This window comes from Calliphora vicina, chromosome 4, assembly GCF_958450345.1.
Source record: "Calliphora vicina chromosome 4, idCalVici1.1, whole genome shotgun sequence".
NCBI classification, from domain to species: domain Eukaryota; kingdom Metazoa; phylum Arthropoda; class Insecta; order Diptera; family Calliphoridae; genus Calliphora; species Calliphora vicina.
This window is the reverse complement of record NC_088783.1, coordinates 100,264,844-100,281,958: the sequence shown is the minus strand read 5'-3', so window position 1 is coordinate 100,281,958 and position 17,115 is coordinate 100,264,844. Positions and strand designations below refer to the sequence as shown.

At 29.1% G+C, this 17,115-nt stretch overlaps 1 protein-coding gene across 1 annotated transcript; it reads left to right on the top strand.

Moving 5' to 3' along the window:
- Positions 1-4,350: 4,350 nt before the first annotated feature.
- Positions 4,351-16,599, top strand: LOC135958842 (uncharacterized). The gene is made up of 12 exons (XM_065509762.1): positions 4,351-4,662; positions 4,745-4,962; positions 8,134-8,315; positions 8,642-8,871; positions 10,223-10,508; positions 10,583-10,690; positions 11,117-11,282; positions 12,266-12,447; positions 12,517-12,668; positions 12,722-12,886; positions 15,858-16,000; positions 16,059-16,599. The coding sequence occupies exons 1-12, from the start codon at positions 4,410-4,412 to the stop codon at positions 16,173-16,175; spliced, it is 2,202 nt and encodes a 733-aa protein (XP_065365834.1). The 5' UTR covers positions 4,351-4,409; the 3' UTR covers positions 16,176-16,599.
- Positions 16,600-17,115: the final 516 nt, after the last annotated feature.

Below are 17,115 nucleotides of genomic sequence, written 5' to 3'. Positions count from 1 at the left end.
TTTCTTCGGAACTATATAGAATTTTTATATGATTCGGAAAGATAACTTAATGCAAAAGGGTGTAAAGTCCTATCCAAACTTGGCCAATTTAAAAAAAAATCGGTTTGAGTAAAAAATTCTAAAAAGGGAAAGCACTGATCCACGAAAAAGCTTCATATTTGTATAACCCCATATGTTTCTTAAATACCTACTAAGTATTTTTACTATCATACAGTAAATAACTTCACAGTAGGCACTTTTCTAAAAAAAACTCAGTTTTTGGAACACATTTTCCCCGTTTAAGGAATTTCGGTATTTAAAAATAAAAAAAATCAAAAATTCTAATGCCGTTGATTTAAGGACATTTGAGTCTATATTGATTACAAATTTTGTTATGATATCTTTAATTCTTAAAATTGTACATTAATTCAAATTTTAAATTTTTAATCGTGGAAAATCACCAAATCGAAAACACCTGAGCTCAAACCATGTGAAATTTCGTAACAATATATCCAATAGTTCCCAAGATACCGAATTATTTTCAAAAAAAAAGTTTCTAAGCCACTGTGTAATGTATCAATCGATGTTTATCTTCGATATCTCATTTTGTTCCTATTATACGCGGCTTTGCGACAATGTAATAAACCTGAACAAGTTCTGCCGTTTTCGATTTTTCATGAGTTTTTTAAAACAAAAAAAATTTGCTACTTTCACGTAAAAATATAATTTTTGCTTCAATTTGTAATTATAACTCCGAAACTACTGAGCCGATTATATCGCAATATATAAACAAATTAAAAGTTATGTAAATTTGAACTTTTCTAAGTTTACTTCAATAATATCGGACTAACCCTTTTTGAGTTATCATAAATTATGTGGAGAAACATCTAAAAAAATTCACAATTTTAGAAAAAAAATTTAAAAAAAAATTTTACCATTTTTGTACTCTGAAATTATACTGTAAAGTATGGAGAAATCGGGCATCATTTGTCCCTAGTCCCCATTCAAGGTCTATGATTGACCCTACCCCCATATAACGCCTATATCAGAAAAATATTTTATTGTCAATAAATAATTTATATATAATGATATTAACGTAAATTTCTTCATATATAAGTCATTTAAAGTTAATTTTCTTTACATTTTAAACATTTCGAGACTTTTAGTTGCTTTTTTGGCAAATTATTTTTTAAAATAACAGCTGAATCATGTAGTTCGTGTAAATCCTCTGATTCCGTATCTGATAATTGTATTTGCTCCTCATTACTTTCCACATGCAATTCTTCTTGAATCCAGTTGTTTATGTGAGCATTCGCTCTTTACATATTTATACCCTACACCACCATAGTGGGGAGGGTATTATGCGTTTGTGCAGATGTTTGTAACGCCCAAAAATATTAGTCTAACACCCACCTTAAAGTATACCGATCGAGAATCACTTTCTGAGTCGATTAAACGATGTCCGTCCGTCCGTCTGGTCGGTTGGCTGGCTGGATGTCCATGTAAACATTGTGCGCAGAGTACAGGTCGCAATTTTGAAGATATTTCGATAAAATTTGGTACATGTTATTTTTACGGCCCAAGGACCAAGCCTATTGAAACTGGCTGAAATCGGTCCATTATTTCACCAAGCCCCCATACAAATGTCCTCCCGAAATTGGACTTTATCGGTCATAAATGTTTAATTTATATATGTATCTCCACAAATTCCGCTTCAAATAAGTTTTATATACACAAAATTCATGTCACCAAATTTTGTTACGATCGGTCCATAATTAGTCATAGCTCCCATATAGACCCGCTTCCGAAAATCACTTTAACGTGCATAAATCGCTTAAAAATGTTGGTATACTCACAAAATTCAACATAGTAAACTTTCATATAGACACAAATCACACGACCTAATTTCATGCTGATCGGTCCATAATTGGTCATAGCACCCATATAAGGCCCACTTCCGAAAATCACTCAAAAATATAAATTATTGAAATTTTAACAGAAAAATGTTTTTGCTCTTTTACTTAGTGTAGGGTATTATATGGTCGGGCTTGACCGACCATACTTTCTTACTTGTTTTCTTTCGGGAGCTGTTTTCTCATTACATGTGGCAAGAGTGTGATTTGGAAGTATCCTAGAATATAAACCGTATTCGTCGACATTGTAGATTTGGTGAAGAGTGAACCCATGCTCATCACCGTAATCCTTAAACTCTTTCACAAATGGATCAATAAGGAGTAAATTTCTCGCCTGTTATTTTTAAAAACCTAATTCCATGTCGACGCTTAAATTTCTACAACCATCTTTCATTTTTTTCCCTTTGTTTTACAAACAACTTATAAAGCATTTTTTCCATTCTTAGAAAAAATTGAATCGCTCGAATAATAAATCAATTCATTCGATCAAAATTAAACTCAAATAATTGACCATCCTAATCAACACATATCATTTAAAACGTTATGTGTATCAGCATCCAACATAATGAAGAAGTTGAGGAAATAATCATATTTTCTTCCCAAAAATAACTTGAGCATGTATGTACATTAGGGAGGCCCGTATTAAAGCCAATTTTCCCAACTAAAATAAAAGTAATCTTTAAATATAATACAAAATCAGCCATCTTACTAAATACAAATTTTCAGGAGGACAAAAAACTGTTTTTCGGTAATTAATATTAAATTCTTAAGAGGTCTATAACTAATTCCTCGTAACTTTAAGCCTTCTGATTTCCTAAGGAATTTTTCAAAATGGCTACAAAAGATTTCCAGCCCACTGCTGCTAAAGCATTCATGAGGCTAATAAAGTATCTATTCCGGGTCAAATATTTATATATTGTTAAGTTTTTACCTTTTAAAAACTGTGGTTTATTTCCTTTAAATAAATCTGAGGCTTTTTGATTGCAAATAATAGCAGTTTAGTAATTTAAAATTGTAACAGGTGCGCGACCAAGTGTCCTCAAAGTAGGGCACCTCAAGTAGTTACATTTTTAAAACGATCCTATTTCTTCGTTTGTGTTCCGATTTCTTCTCATCGAGCACTACAAAAAACCTAGCTATCAATTATCTCTTATAGCTAAGGAGATATTCGCATTTGAAAATTAAATTTTCAACATTTTTGCACACCCTATTCCACCCTTACTTGATAACAGCCGATCTAAATATTTCCCGATTTTCTCCATGTTTCAAATAGAAAAAGAATTGTTTAAAAATAATGGCTAAGTCCAAAGTTATATGCATTTGAATTAAAAAAATTTTAAAAATGCGATTTTTCGCTAATGTTTTGGGAAAAAATATCTTTTTTTCATTTTAAGTTATCGCAAAAAATTTCTAAGATGATGTATAAGGAATTTATACATTCTGAAAGCTAAGTTTTCATAAAATATTTTAAATGAAAGAAAATTTAGAAATTATTATTATTAAGTAAAATTAATCTTTAGGGCAAAAATTCTCAAATCTCATATTCAATATCAAAATATAGTAATCTATTTTAGGTAATAATATTTATATATTAAACAAAAAAATTGGCGATATCTCGAAAACGCTTTAGTCAATTTAAAATATTTTGTAACATTCATCATGGGCATGTCCAAGTTAGTAAGAAACCATAATTGTAAGTGAATATTATACAAAATAATTGAATTAAAAACGAATTATTCAAATAGATAGAGAGAGGGTTTTGCATTCAGAAAATGTCTTGGAAATTGCTAATTCTTTGAAATATATAAAATTATAATACAGAAAAAATAGAACTAGGTCAAATTCAGAAATTTGTTATTTATTGCCGTTAGCCTAATGTTTATATGAGTGAACGTGTAAACAATGCAATTGAATAAAATTCACTTTTCACAACTTTTCTTTTCAATAGGGTCATATACACAAAATGTGAATTAATAGATGCAGCCGGAAAAAAGAAATGAAGTAAAATTATTAATACATCCATACATACATATGTACGTAAGCATACTTATGTAGATGACCAATGCAAATTACCATAATATTAGTGATAGATATCATATTAATATTTTATATACAACATACTGTAGATACTAGCAGCACATCTTTAGGGCATATCAAGGAAATTAAACACACTCAATATGTAACGAAAAAAAATTAGTTTAAACAAAAAACGGATAGCCATAAATGGGCTGAATATTTCGAAATTCTAATACATAGTATATAATAAAACCAAAATGCTGTATACAAAAAGTTATCTCGAAATGCAATAAACCTGACTGTGAGCATCCCAAATATTTAGCATGCAATACATGTGTTTTGCATTTTCTAGTTTAATCATTCGTTTTTTTTCATTTATTAATTTCATTTCGTCTACAAACAACAAACAACAAACTTTCAAAATAAAAATGTATCATTTATTTTGATCCATCCATTATTTTCTAAAACATGATTTATCACAGTCTGTAATTTACTTTCATAATGAACAACTGTTTTTTATACAATTTTCTAATTATCGCGAATGTATTTTCGTCATTGGTTGAAAAACAATTCGTTAGTGGAAATGCCGCCATTATTACCAGTGTCAATTATGCGTTTGAGACATTTAGTCCTTACGCCCTGATACGGTTCTTCGAATTCAGTGACAAGGAGTGGAATATAACGGACAAGTGTTTTAGGGACATGTATGTGTATGTGGATGGTTTGCGAAATGGTGAATACTGGGCTGTTAAATGTAGGTCTAATAAGTGTATTAATTGTATTATAACATGTGCTAGTTAATAATTAAATTATATTCTTTATGTATCTTCGGCAAGTGTATGATGCCACTAGTTATTATGCCGGTGCAGCATTTTCGGGAACCTCAACACGTCTGCACAATCCGAATGTTTGTCGTTTGCTGTCAAAACAATTTAATGACAATATCAAAATTCAGCGTCATCCTTCAGAGACAAAATTGTACGTTTTGCCCTTTGATGTTCATTTAATATCGGGCCACTTTCTTATGGAAATTGCCCATGATAATTTCTTTCGGGTAAGTGCTAAAATTTATTAAAAACTCATATTTTCTCCAGTAATAGTTAAGTGCTAATCACTTGGTAACTAGAAAAAGTCTAGTTGCACTGAATCCGAATCTGACATAAAATCTGAAAAACTCCGTTCGGGACGTTATAACAGCGCGAATTCAATTTGTTTCATTAAATTATATCGTCTGAAAGTCATACCTATTGATCTCAAAATAAAGGTGATATATTAACCAAAAGTTTGAAAAATTTATATTCATGGTATTTTCGCTACTAATGCAATACATTTTTCGCTACATTTTGCCTTTTTTACAGCGAATTTGTAGTCATTTGTATACCCTTCACCTTCGTGAGAATGGTATATATAAGTTTGTCATTCCGTTTGTAATTTCCACAATATAATTTTCCGATCCTATAAAGTATATATATTCTGGATCCTTATAGATAGCGGAGTCTATTAAGCCATGTCCGTCTGTCTGTTGAAATCAATTTTTTGAAGACCCCAGATATCTTCGGGATCCAAATCTTCAATAATTCTGTCATACATGCTTTCGAGAAGTTTCCTATTTAAAATCAGCAAACTCGGTCCACAAATGCCTGAGATATGAGGAAAAAACCAGGACAACCTCGATTTTTTACCTATTTTTGACCTATGTATATCTGGATTACTAAGACATTAATATAGACAATATGGATATCTAATGATAGATATGTCAAATGCCTTTGCAACGACGTACATACATATATAAGATATCTAAGAGGAAAAAATATTTTTTAAGCCGAATTTTTTTTTTCACCAAAAAAAATAAATTTTAAATAACAATTCGAAAATTTTTTTTTTCCAAAAAATGAAAAAAAAAACTTTGGAAAAAAATTTGTTGGTTTATCTAAAAATATTTCAAATTTTTATTTTGAAGTATAATTCGGCACAGCCGAATATAGCTCTCTTACTTGTTTTCCCATAAATTGTTTTCTCATTTTAATTGTTTTGGGACCTTGAGGCTCCACCCCCATGGTGTTTAAATCCAAAATTCAAACCATAAACTTATCTTTACCTCCTCTATAGCCATGGGAAATCGTACTATCTGTTTAGAAGTTACAGATTTATTTCCATTTAATTCTACGACAGTTTGTAATATAAATTCGACCGAGATTTTGGTGTGATCATACCTGCGAATAGGTTAACTGTATCCTATGAAGATAAAAACTCATAGACAAGTAAATATGGATATATTTTAAGTAAGAATAAACTTTTGTTATAATATTTCTCAAAATATAAATTGTTTCTACATTTCTTGTTCTAGTGGCCTGAGATTCGTTAATTGCGATTTTTTAATAACTTTAACGTTTTTTAACTAATTTTTGTCTTTATTTAATGGCAAAAAACTGAAAAAATGCATTTTTTCCCCTTGTAAATGCACCTCAAAACTAAATCGAAAGTCGGCACGGGTTGCCCTTCTTAGAACAAGCTAAACATTTTTTTGGTGGTATTTTAGGTCATTACGAAAGTTTTCAGCGGGTACCGTTTCAACATTTCCAAAAATTTAATTCTAAGGGACACTCTATTATACATGTTATGTAAATCTTATAAAAATCAAAAATGTAGTTCTAGTTTCTTGACTCTGGGTTCGCCTAAAAGTGGTAGTATGTAATCATCATCAACATTCAACGAACGATAACTCAGCAAATAGAAGAGATATCTAAACAATTCAAAAAACATTTTTATGACTTTAAGTTTTCAGTAAAATAAAGACGAAATGTAGCGAAGAATCGAATTTTATGCATTCATAACGAAAATATATTGAATATATCCACAAACCGGTTTTTTCAAATTTTAGGTTAAGATATGTCAAAGAAGTAACAAGATATAACTGAGCTTAAACCTTCATTTTGAAGGCAATTGATAAAACTTTCGGACGACATAACTGTTATAACATCCATAGATTTTATGATACTAGCAATTTATTTCTCTGTGTGTCAAAAACCAACAAAACATTCACAGAAAGAATTAAATTTCTGATTCAATCAAGAAATTCACCCAATCAGACAAAATATTGTTTGCTTTAGGACCTATCAACAAATTTGTAAATTCAAACACGAAATTTTGCAAAAATTTAATTGAAAAAAAATAATATTTTTTCAATTAAAAAAATATGTTATTGAATAAAAATTTTGTTTGAATTTACACACTATTTCAAACAAATATTTGTTTAGAACAGACAAAAATTTCACTGATTCTGATTTTCTGGATTTTCTTAGTTTTACTGATTCAATAAAAAGTTTGTCTGTTTTATATAATATTTTTAAACAGTACCAATAAAAAAATTTGTTAAAAATAAAAATGTAAGAAAACAAAAATAAGAAAATAAAGAAAAAACTATAAATAAAAAAAGAAAATAGGAAAGTAATGAAAAACATTAAACAATGCTATTATCTGTTTATCAGATAATTCACATCTTTTTGAAAGCGTTTGACAAAACCAAAACTACTTATATATAAAATATTTTTAACCAAATGAGAATTATATCAACTCATGTTAAAAACACGCATGCAAACGAAATTACCGAATGAGAGTAAGATGCACATGATAACTACAAACACACTTATTTACTTGCTTGTGTTGTTGTTTTATCCCAAGTGTTGTATTAAAATAAAAATCCAACAAAAACATTAATAGAATCTATGAAAATATTTATAGAAAATAAATTTAGTTTCAGACAGGCGGTTGTTTGAAAATAATTTAGCAATAATTCTATCTGTGTTTATTTAATACAGGAAAATTAAATTTTCTTGAAGGTCGACTTAATCTGAACTCCAGTTCCAAGGAGTTTTTTCATTCCCGGGAATTTATTAATAGTAAATTAAGCCAAAACCAGTTTTAAAGTTGTATAAGCTGATACTTAAGCATGTTGAAACTGTTCGCGTTAATAACACTGTCCAACAAATTGAGACTTGATTGAAACAGATTTGAAATGACTTTTTGAAACAGATTTGAACTGACGCCCAAAGAGAGAAAATATAGGGTTAAAATCTTTCCCAAAAATGATCCCCATGAAATTTTATATTCTGAAAGTAATTATTAAGATGTCTAATATTGAAACTCCAAAGGATATTCATATTTATCCCAACATTGAATACATTTCGTCTTATTTTAATTCTATAATATGTATGTGTATCTTTAGTTTGAAAAAATCCAACAAATGATATGTTTCCCGAAATCGTGCACCAATGCGGACATGGAGAGTGTTTTGGACGTTTATCTGTTTCAAACAACCATTTTTGTAAGAAATGTCACATATTTAAGGCATCGAATTGTAACCGACAATTATAAAATTTATGAAGATTTCAACTTTTATATAATGATGTAAGTATTTGTAGTTATTAAGATATATTAATATGTAAAATGCAAGAGATTTTCATCTTTGTCTGAATCGAATGCAAAGTAGTAAAATTTTAATTAGTTTAATTAAATTATATTAATATGTACTCGTAAGTTGACAACTCGCAACAAACGATTTACTTATGAATACATAAAATATATTGAGATAATGATGCCAAATAACATCAGTATGATGGAATATTCGTTAGGTTAGCTTAATTCAAGTTAATATTTATTTGTCAGTTACTAAGTGTCTAGTTATGATCATTATAAATATTGTTTCATTAACCTTATTCAAACAATTATTTCAGAATAATTCTCTGCGGATCGATATTAATTCATCTGACAGTATTTATAGCAAAGCATTACATTGTTGAACTAAATCGTTCCACCTTAAGTGAACAACATTTGCAACAACATGCTGGTGGTGGTGGTTCACTAAAAATTAATAATTTGATAAATATTGCTGAATGGAAAAATACTTTGGAGAGTGTGGATATGAAACAATTTGCTATGACTCGTTTTAAAACAAATGAGAGAGGTAGGTAACAATCTTTGGATCCTTATGTTAAAATAAAATAATTTTTATTCTATCCTCCACCAACAAAATCTATGGATGAGGGTATAATAAGTTTGCCATTGCGTGAGTAACATTGAGAAATATTCACCTGAGACCCAAAAATATTTTTTTGATCCTTTTGAAATTCTAGGTCGATTGAGTGTGTCCTTCTGTATGTTCGCCTGTCTGTCCGTCTGTCAAAATACACAAAAAAACACCACTCTCCTAAAAATCAGTAAAATCATTCGACCAGAGTTATGAATGAAAATATGAGACTATCTCGAAGTTTCTACCGATGGAAATGTAAATAAACATGTTGTATGTCGTTACAGATCGTTAAATATACTTTGATAACGCAATTTTGTAACAATATTTTTCACAAATTGTTTGTTTTTTTATACCAATTAGTGCTCCACTAGGAGATTCTATATATGTAATTTTTCAAAATCGGAAAGCAGACGAAGAAATATGATCGTTTTAAAAATTGAATTTATACGAAATGTCCTACTTTGGGGACCCCTGGCCGCAGCCCTGGTGGGCCCATGCTGTCGAAATTAAAAACTTGAACACGACAATACTACTTCCATGCGCATGTCAAATTTCATTCAAATCGGATTTATTTCCCTCTTTTTTCTATACTGCTTTGGATCGGCCCATAATTGGTCATAGCTGCCACATAAGGACCACTTCAAAAAACACAATATCCTACATAGAGAAAACAGATTCGAAGTGGCAATTTGTGGCCAATCGAATGATTCGGTTGCACACAAAGAAATTTTCGGTTCTAACAACACAAAATCAATTAATAAGGAAACATTTCGATTGAAACAACCAAACTTTTGTTATCCCTTCTAAAATTGTGTAGCCACAACTGTAAAATTCGGCCATCAAGGCAGAATCATTTGATTTTCAACAAATACATTTGCCACTACGAATCTGTTTTCTCTGTGTACATAAATGTCTTGTAAATATCGACATCGAATTTTACATAGATGCAAAAAATCATACTACTGGATTTTGTGGATATCGGTTCACTTCCGAAAATATTCCACACAAATATATATATTCAAATTTCCGTACGAAATTCAGTACATAATTCACGGTACAAATATCTTTGAAATTGCAGCCTGTTGTTTGACAATATTTTTGCACGTTACAAACATCAGCACTATCCCAATGTACCCCACTATGGTGGTGTAGGGTATAAAATATGAAAAAAAATACCAGTGTATTTTCTGTAATTATCCTAATATTTAGGTGGAGGGTATTTAAGATTCTGCTCAGCCGAATATAACACTCTAATTTGTTGTTTTTTTTTTAACTTTTTTTTTAGAAAGTTTACCAAAAATTGTCTCTAGACAACATTCGTATTGCTTCGAAGAACTTTTGGAGTTCGTATCTCTGCCCAATGTGGTATATAATTTATTTCAGACTTCATCCACTCCTTTATGCGGCCTGATGTTTATGTTTTCCTTTATATTTATATGTTTGCATTTGGTGGCCGAATACAGTTTTATGTCCAATACCATGGACTTGGGTTTGGCCAACAACAAGGTGAAACAACGTGTTGCCATTCTTCAACGTTATGCTTATGTAATGGATGTTTATTTTCTGATCAAGTGAGTTATTCAATTTGCGATATATTTATAATTTAATTGGCGTATAAATAAAAAGTTAATTATTTTCATTTTAGTGGAGCGAATTTATCGTATGACTTTTTTAAATCATTGCCAAAGGACAAATTTAATGTTTTTGAACAATTGAAACATGTTTTAAAACTTATACTAAAAAAACTATTTGGGTAAATTGTTATACATATTGTTTTTTATTTTGTTTTAGTTGGCACAAACAAATACCATTATAATACCAAATATTCCAATAAATGAAAATAATAAGTAAATTAATTAGTATATAGATTCTAAAAATATTAATTAAATATACATATTAATTAATAGTTACCCTCGTATCATGCACTGCATATGACAAATTTTATTCAACATTCATGTATATAAACATGGTCAACATTTCACTATAAACATTGTTGCTAAACAATGTTAAAACACACACTAAACATTTATCTGCCTTAAGTTATGCTATAGTTTTTGTATGTTTTATTAATGTTTAACAAATTGTATAGGTTTGTTAAACTATGTTAATGCTACGAAATTATAAAAAAAAACGTTTAAATATTTATACAAAGTTGTAATTATAGCTTATTTTATTGTAGTTTAACTCCATCGTATACCTTTGTGTTGTACGCAGCTCAACTGTTGGACAAATATTTCCATTACAATGTAACATTGGAATTGCCTTCTAGAGACTATAAAAATTGTCCACATAACATGTTTAGTAACATCTTCTACATGGACACATATTTCCCACCAACAGAGAGGGTAAGTAAAAGTTTAAACTTGACTGTTTTACAGTAAATTTATTAAAGATTTACAAAAATTAGACTCCTTTAAGAAAATGTAACTCAGGAAATTCCAAAATATTTCGACACAAAAATAGAGTTTTAAATTTTTCTCTAGTTTGATACAGGTTTACAAACCAAGGGCATATCGTATATGGACAACGGGTAACACCTTCGACTTAATTTTCTAAATATGATGGTAAAAGCTACGATAAGTCAACATTAAGTTACGTGAAATATTGGAAAAAGGTCACAAAAATCGTTTTTTATAACTCTAGCTTATTTTGCGTTTAAAAGATATTACACAATTCATATGAAATAACATTTTGGTTAAAGATAATTTTCGAGTTATAGTCTTTTGTTCCTTTGCAATGTATTTTTATAATCCAAGAATATTGGATATTAATAAAACTTGTTGGACCATTGGGATCCCAAATATTAAGAAAATAAATAGTTTTTGAGATATCCAAGGATGGAGGACATTTTTCGATTTTGGAAGTCCGCTTGCTAAGAACATATCGTCTATATGTGGTCAAAATTTGGTGAAATTCTACTTCCACAAAGTGGGTCAAAAGATCAATTGAAATATTACTTTTGTTCTAGATGTCTACTAAGACAAAAATTTTAAACTCAATTATTTCGAAATGGCAAAAAAAGTATATACTATTGTTTTATTAAGGGGACGATATGCACTTTTTATATAACACTTTCAAAGATAAAACCGAATCCTTTCAAAAAACAGCATTGTTAAAATCGAATGACGCGTTCAATTATTATTCGATCCCAAACATTGCTGACATAATTATGTCCAACTTTGAGAGCTGTAATACATGAAGTTTATACGATATGTCCTTGGTTTATACAACATTTAATTCGCATTTAAGAGTAGAATGAATACTTTGAATTTAATTAAAATCGGAGATCGTTAAAATGTTAGTGAATCTTTTCTGCTTTTTATTCAAGTGCATGCCTTGGACTTGGTTTATATCTTTGCAAATACAATTTTATGTTACCTCGTGTTTACTGATGCTACTGGTGGAGATACAATTGCGTTATTCCATCATTATTGGCACAACCATATTTTGCATTTCAATAGCAGCAGCCACATTGTGGTCTCTGGGACCCGTCTACGAATACGGTTATACGTGAGTTTTAATTTCTGTATAGTTTTTAAGTAAAAAAAAATAAACAAAATAATTTGAAATCTTCTATAGAACAACTTTGCTGTATGAATTGGTCAATTTCAATTTGATATTGGACAATATTTGTTTGTTTATCATTCCTCATCTGTTGGGCATTTGTTTGGGTCATATTATCTACAAAATGAATCATAATTTCAATATCAACATATTTTTTGTGGTCTCAGGTAATTGTTACTTCTTTTTCTTTTATTTTGTTTAAATATTTTGTATATTTTAGGTTGGCTATTCTCTTTAACACTGATTGCTTTTTATATATTTGGCCTCAATTTGATTTTGCTTCAAGTAAATAAGTTGACCAAAGCCTTTCTCATTGTTACCACCCATATAATATGGTGCTGTATTTTGTTTTGGACTGTTCTATCGGCCATGTCCAATTATGGAGGTATGTATCTATGTATATAAAAATGCGAAAATTGTTCATTATCATTCAAATAAATTTTGAACAATTGAAAATTTATTAAAATACTTGTGCTGAATTGGGTGTGGATATCTATATAACGAAGATATTGATGACAGCTTAACTATTTTCAGATAGGGAAAATGTAACCAAATTCAATATTTTTGCACGTTAAAAACATCAGCACTAACCCAATATACCCTCCTCACTATGATTTTACAGGTTTACAGGTATACCCAATTCTACAACAAATACAACTTTACCAAAAACAATATGTACTTTGTTTTTGTAAAATTATTTGCTAGCTGTCAAACAGCTAAACAACAGCAGACTGCAAAAATCAAAAACAGGGGTGGAAATAAATAAATACGTGAAATTTACTTTCAATAATTTTCTACTATTTTATATTTTTTATTAAAGCTGGCCACACACGGATGATTTGTGAGTCCGATTTGTTCGTGTTCGACGTCTTGTTACTTGTTAATGGGGCTGTGCGCGAACAAAATCACAAGTAATTGAAAATTTTCAATCACAAATCAGGCTAACAAATCATTCCGTGTGTGGCCAGCTTAAAAGAAACAAAATCGTTAATTTAAATTAATAAAGAAATGTATACAAACTTTGACAGCTAGAAGTGAAAAAACAAATCGAGCAAAAAATAGTCAGCTGGCTTTTCGACGTCACCTTATTAGATACGCCTTGGTGCAGGGTATACAAATTCAAAAATTTACACATATGTTATTGTTTTCAAATGGATTTTTTACTCGATTTCATTTTGTGAAATTTTTTGCTGGGTAGGTTTACATGGTTTTTCTTGCGGTTTAAGCAAAGTAAAATTGGAAATGTATTCCGAATATTGAAAAGATTGTGCTTTTCAGGGGAATTTTTAATTTTTATTTTGTTTTTACAAAATATGCTCAAACTTAGTGCGAAGAAACTCTAACCTACGAGGTTAGAGGTTCCACTTTTTTCCACATATCTGAAAAAGTTTGAATTCAAACGATTTTAAAAAAATCTATTTCTTAATGCATGTAAATGTATTGAAATCACAGCAATCAGGGAAATTTGTTTTATGAAAGTTTTGTCAATAAATTTAAAATTTTATGTATTTTACAAGGAAAAAAATGCATTTTTCAGTTTTTCAAAATATGAGATAAAAAGACAAAAATTGTTTCAGGCGACTTGAAAAAGTAATGTAGAAAAATATATTTTTTTAAAAATATTCAAATTAAAACATGTCACTCTGCTACAAAATAACACTTTTTGTCAGAACTTGAAAAGCGATCTAGTGGGGTTGTGGCCTAGGTGAGGACATACTTAAACTGTTTTCAAAGATTTTGAGTTATTTTTAAAAAGCTGTTTTAGCGTAGGTCGTAGTACTTTAGTACCTCTAAGGCACACATTTTTATATCGATTTAAATACATTCGATTTTTATATATTTTAAACTATTATGGATAGGCAAAGAATTGAGCTTTCACAAAATGTATGTATAAAATGTATATATCAACAAATTGTCTAAGTTTTTATCAAAAGTTTCGCTTTAGTTTTTATTTTTTTTTATTAATTTTTAAAATTTTTTTTTTAATTTTTTAATTTTTTTCTATGAAAACCTATTTTTTTTTGCACAGTGTTTTAAAGACTATTTTATATAGACAAACATTGAGATATTAATTGCTAAAATTGGTTTATATTTGTAAAAGTTATAGAGCAAACATTTTTTTTGTAAAGTTTTCTATTTTTTTTAATTCATATGCGCTGGAGGAGAAAATACTAATCATCCGATTTGAATAATTAAAACCATGTTTTGTTAAGAACTAAATTTCCTTTATATATTGGTATAAATTTGTATAAGCTTCCATATCAAAAAAGCAATGAAAAGCGAATAAAATCAAAAAAGTTGATAAATTTTGTTTTACTTTGGGATGATATCTGACATCAAACTAATTTTGGACCGGAAGGTGTCTAGAGTCAAAAAGTCTATTGTTTGATAAACACTTGAGTAGGTGAGATGCAAAACTCGTTCATTACAAAAATTAAAAAAATTGAGATAACTATTGATTTTGGCAGTCCTTCTCTATGTTGCAGTTTATTTAATTTTTTTCAACTGTAGAGTTTTAGTCAAGAATGGAATAACATCTAAGAATTTAAAACATTGGACTAATTTGGTCCATTTAATCAGTAGCAACATGTTTTTCCAAAATATGTGTAACGAGAGAGTTTTGCATTTCACCTACTCACTTGGAATACATAATAACTTTGGCAAATAATAAATAAATACATAATAACTTTATTATGGGATAACTGCAAAATTTGTAGGTCTTTGCAAAATGATGCAAATAAAAGCTGTATTATTTAATTCAAATTTAAACAACAATTTAAATAGTCACTTTCTTTTAATACACACATTTATATTACTCAATTTATAATGTACAAGAATACACTGGTAATGCAGTTTATGTTAATTCTAACAGCGCATATCATAAACTAAACTGACTGCAACTCACTGCCACTATTTGTACACAGTGCCATCTATCAGCAGCTTCATGAATTGTCTTAACCGACAAAATTAGAATGTTCTATTTCTAGCAGCTTCAATGTTAATGTTAGCAGTTTTAACATTTAATGCCGCCATACTTAGAAACAATGTTAATAACTGCGTGTTATGAACATTGTTGATAAGTAGAAGCTTCAACTGATGAATGTTGCCAAGCAGACGTTACAGACCATTAAATTAAAATTGATAGTGCAATTTTGTAACAATATTTTATGTGATAATCAATTGAAATCGGTATTAGATACGGAAACATTTAAAAAAGGTTTATCATTGAATATTTTTAATACGAAAGTAAATAAAATATTTACAAGTAGTATTTAAAATAAAAAGAAAATACAAAAAATTTGTTACTGCCTTTTCGCATTTTTGAATTCTTTACATTTTTCTTATTTTTTTTTCAGATGTGATTTACAAAGTCTTAAGTTTCAAATACGCCCATGTTTTCGAAAAACTTACACCGATTAATTTAATCATCACACCCATAATAATACGTCTACTGGTGTTTACGGCCGATGTGCCCATATATTGGTCAACAGGACAATCGGTGGGTTCATAACAAAATAAATTAATTCATGTTTGTAGTAACTGTTGTAAAATTTCAGTTGGCCCTTTTTGTTGGCTGCACGCTGTTGATACAAGTGAGTTCATTGTTGCTCTACATTTTACTTGATGGCCCACTAATGGCTGCACTTGAAAATATACTTGGCAATAATTTATAGGAAGTATACCTAATAATAAAACAAAAAACATAGTAACAATAATAACATTAAGTAACAATTTAACGATGGTGTGTGAAAAGTCTTTGTGAAAATAGTTTGATTTGAAAAAAATACATAAGTAATTATGTTTGCAATCATCACAGTCAACATTAGCAGATCAAATTTATGTTTATTTACGTGTAACGAAACTAACAACAACAACACTATTTGAGACATAGCTAACTGTAAATGTTGGTCAATTTTAATTACTCCTTATTTCTTATTCTCTAACTCTTTCTTGCTCTTTCTCTGAGTGTCTTGTAATTTGGGTAAATACAATATAACGGCAGCAGCAACAACAACAACATCCTCGCTATCATCACAAATAATAACAATAAAATAATCATGTAATAAAAGTCTTGAAAAAAACCGCGTAAATTAGCGTGACGAAATACAAGTATTTTGGTTTAAAATTTTATATTTTTGTTAACAATTTTTGTTTGTTTCTTATTTATTTACTTATTTATTTTTGTATGCTTTCATTGTAACATTCATCCATTGTATTACCAAATACGTATTTTTTTTCTTTCCTTAAAATAAATATTTTGTTAAAGAAATTACAAAAACAATAAAGTTATTTAATACGAAATGTATTTGTTGTTTTCTCACTGTTTTCTTCCATTTAATTGTTGTTTTATTTGTTTTTATTGCACAGCCATTGTTGTATTATTATGCGGTGATTTTTGTTTTATTTCAGTTTTAATTTTTTAAATTTCCAGGTGAAATATTGTGAAATGTACAATAAATTATTGTTTCCACTTTAATTATAAATAAAAACATAATGTAATATAAACCTAATTTTCATGTACCAACACAACTTCCATTATATAAATTGTTGCTGTTAATGGAAATCTCTTTTAAACTTTTTTTTTTTAAATATTGACCTACCTATTTATCTCCA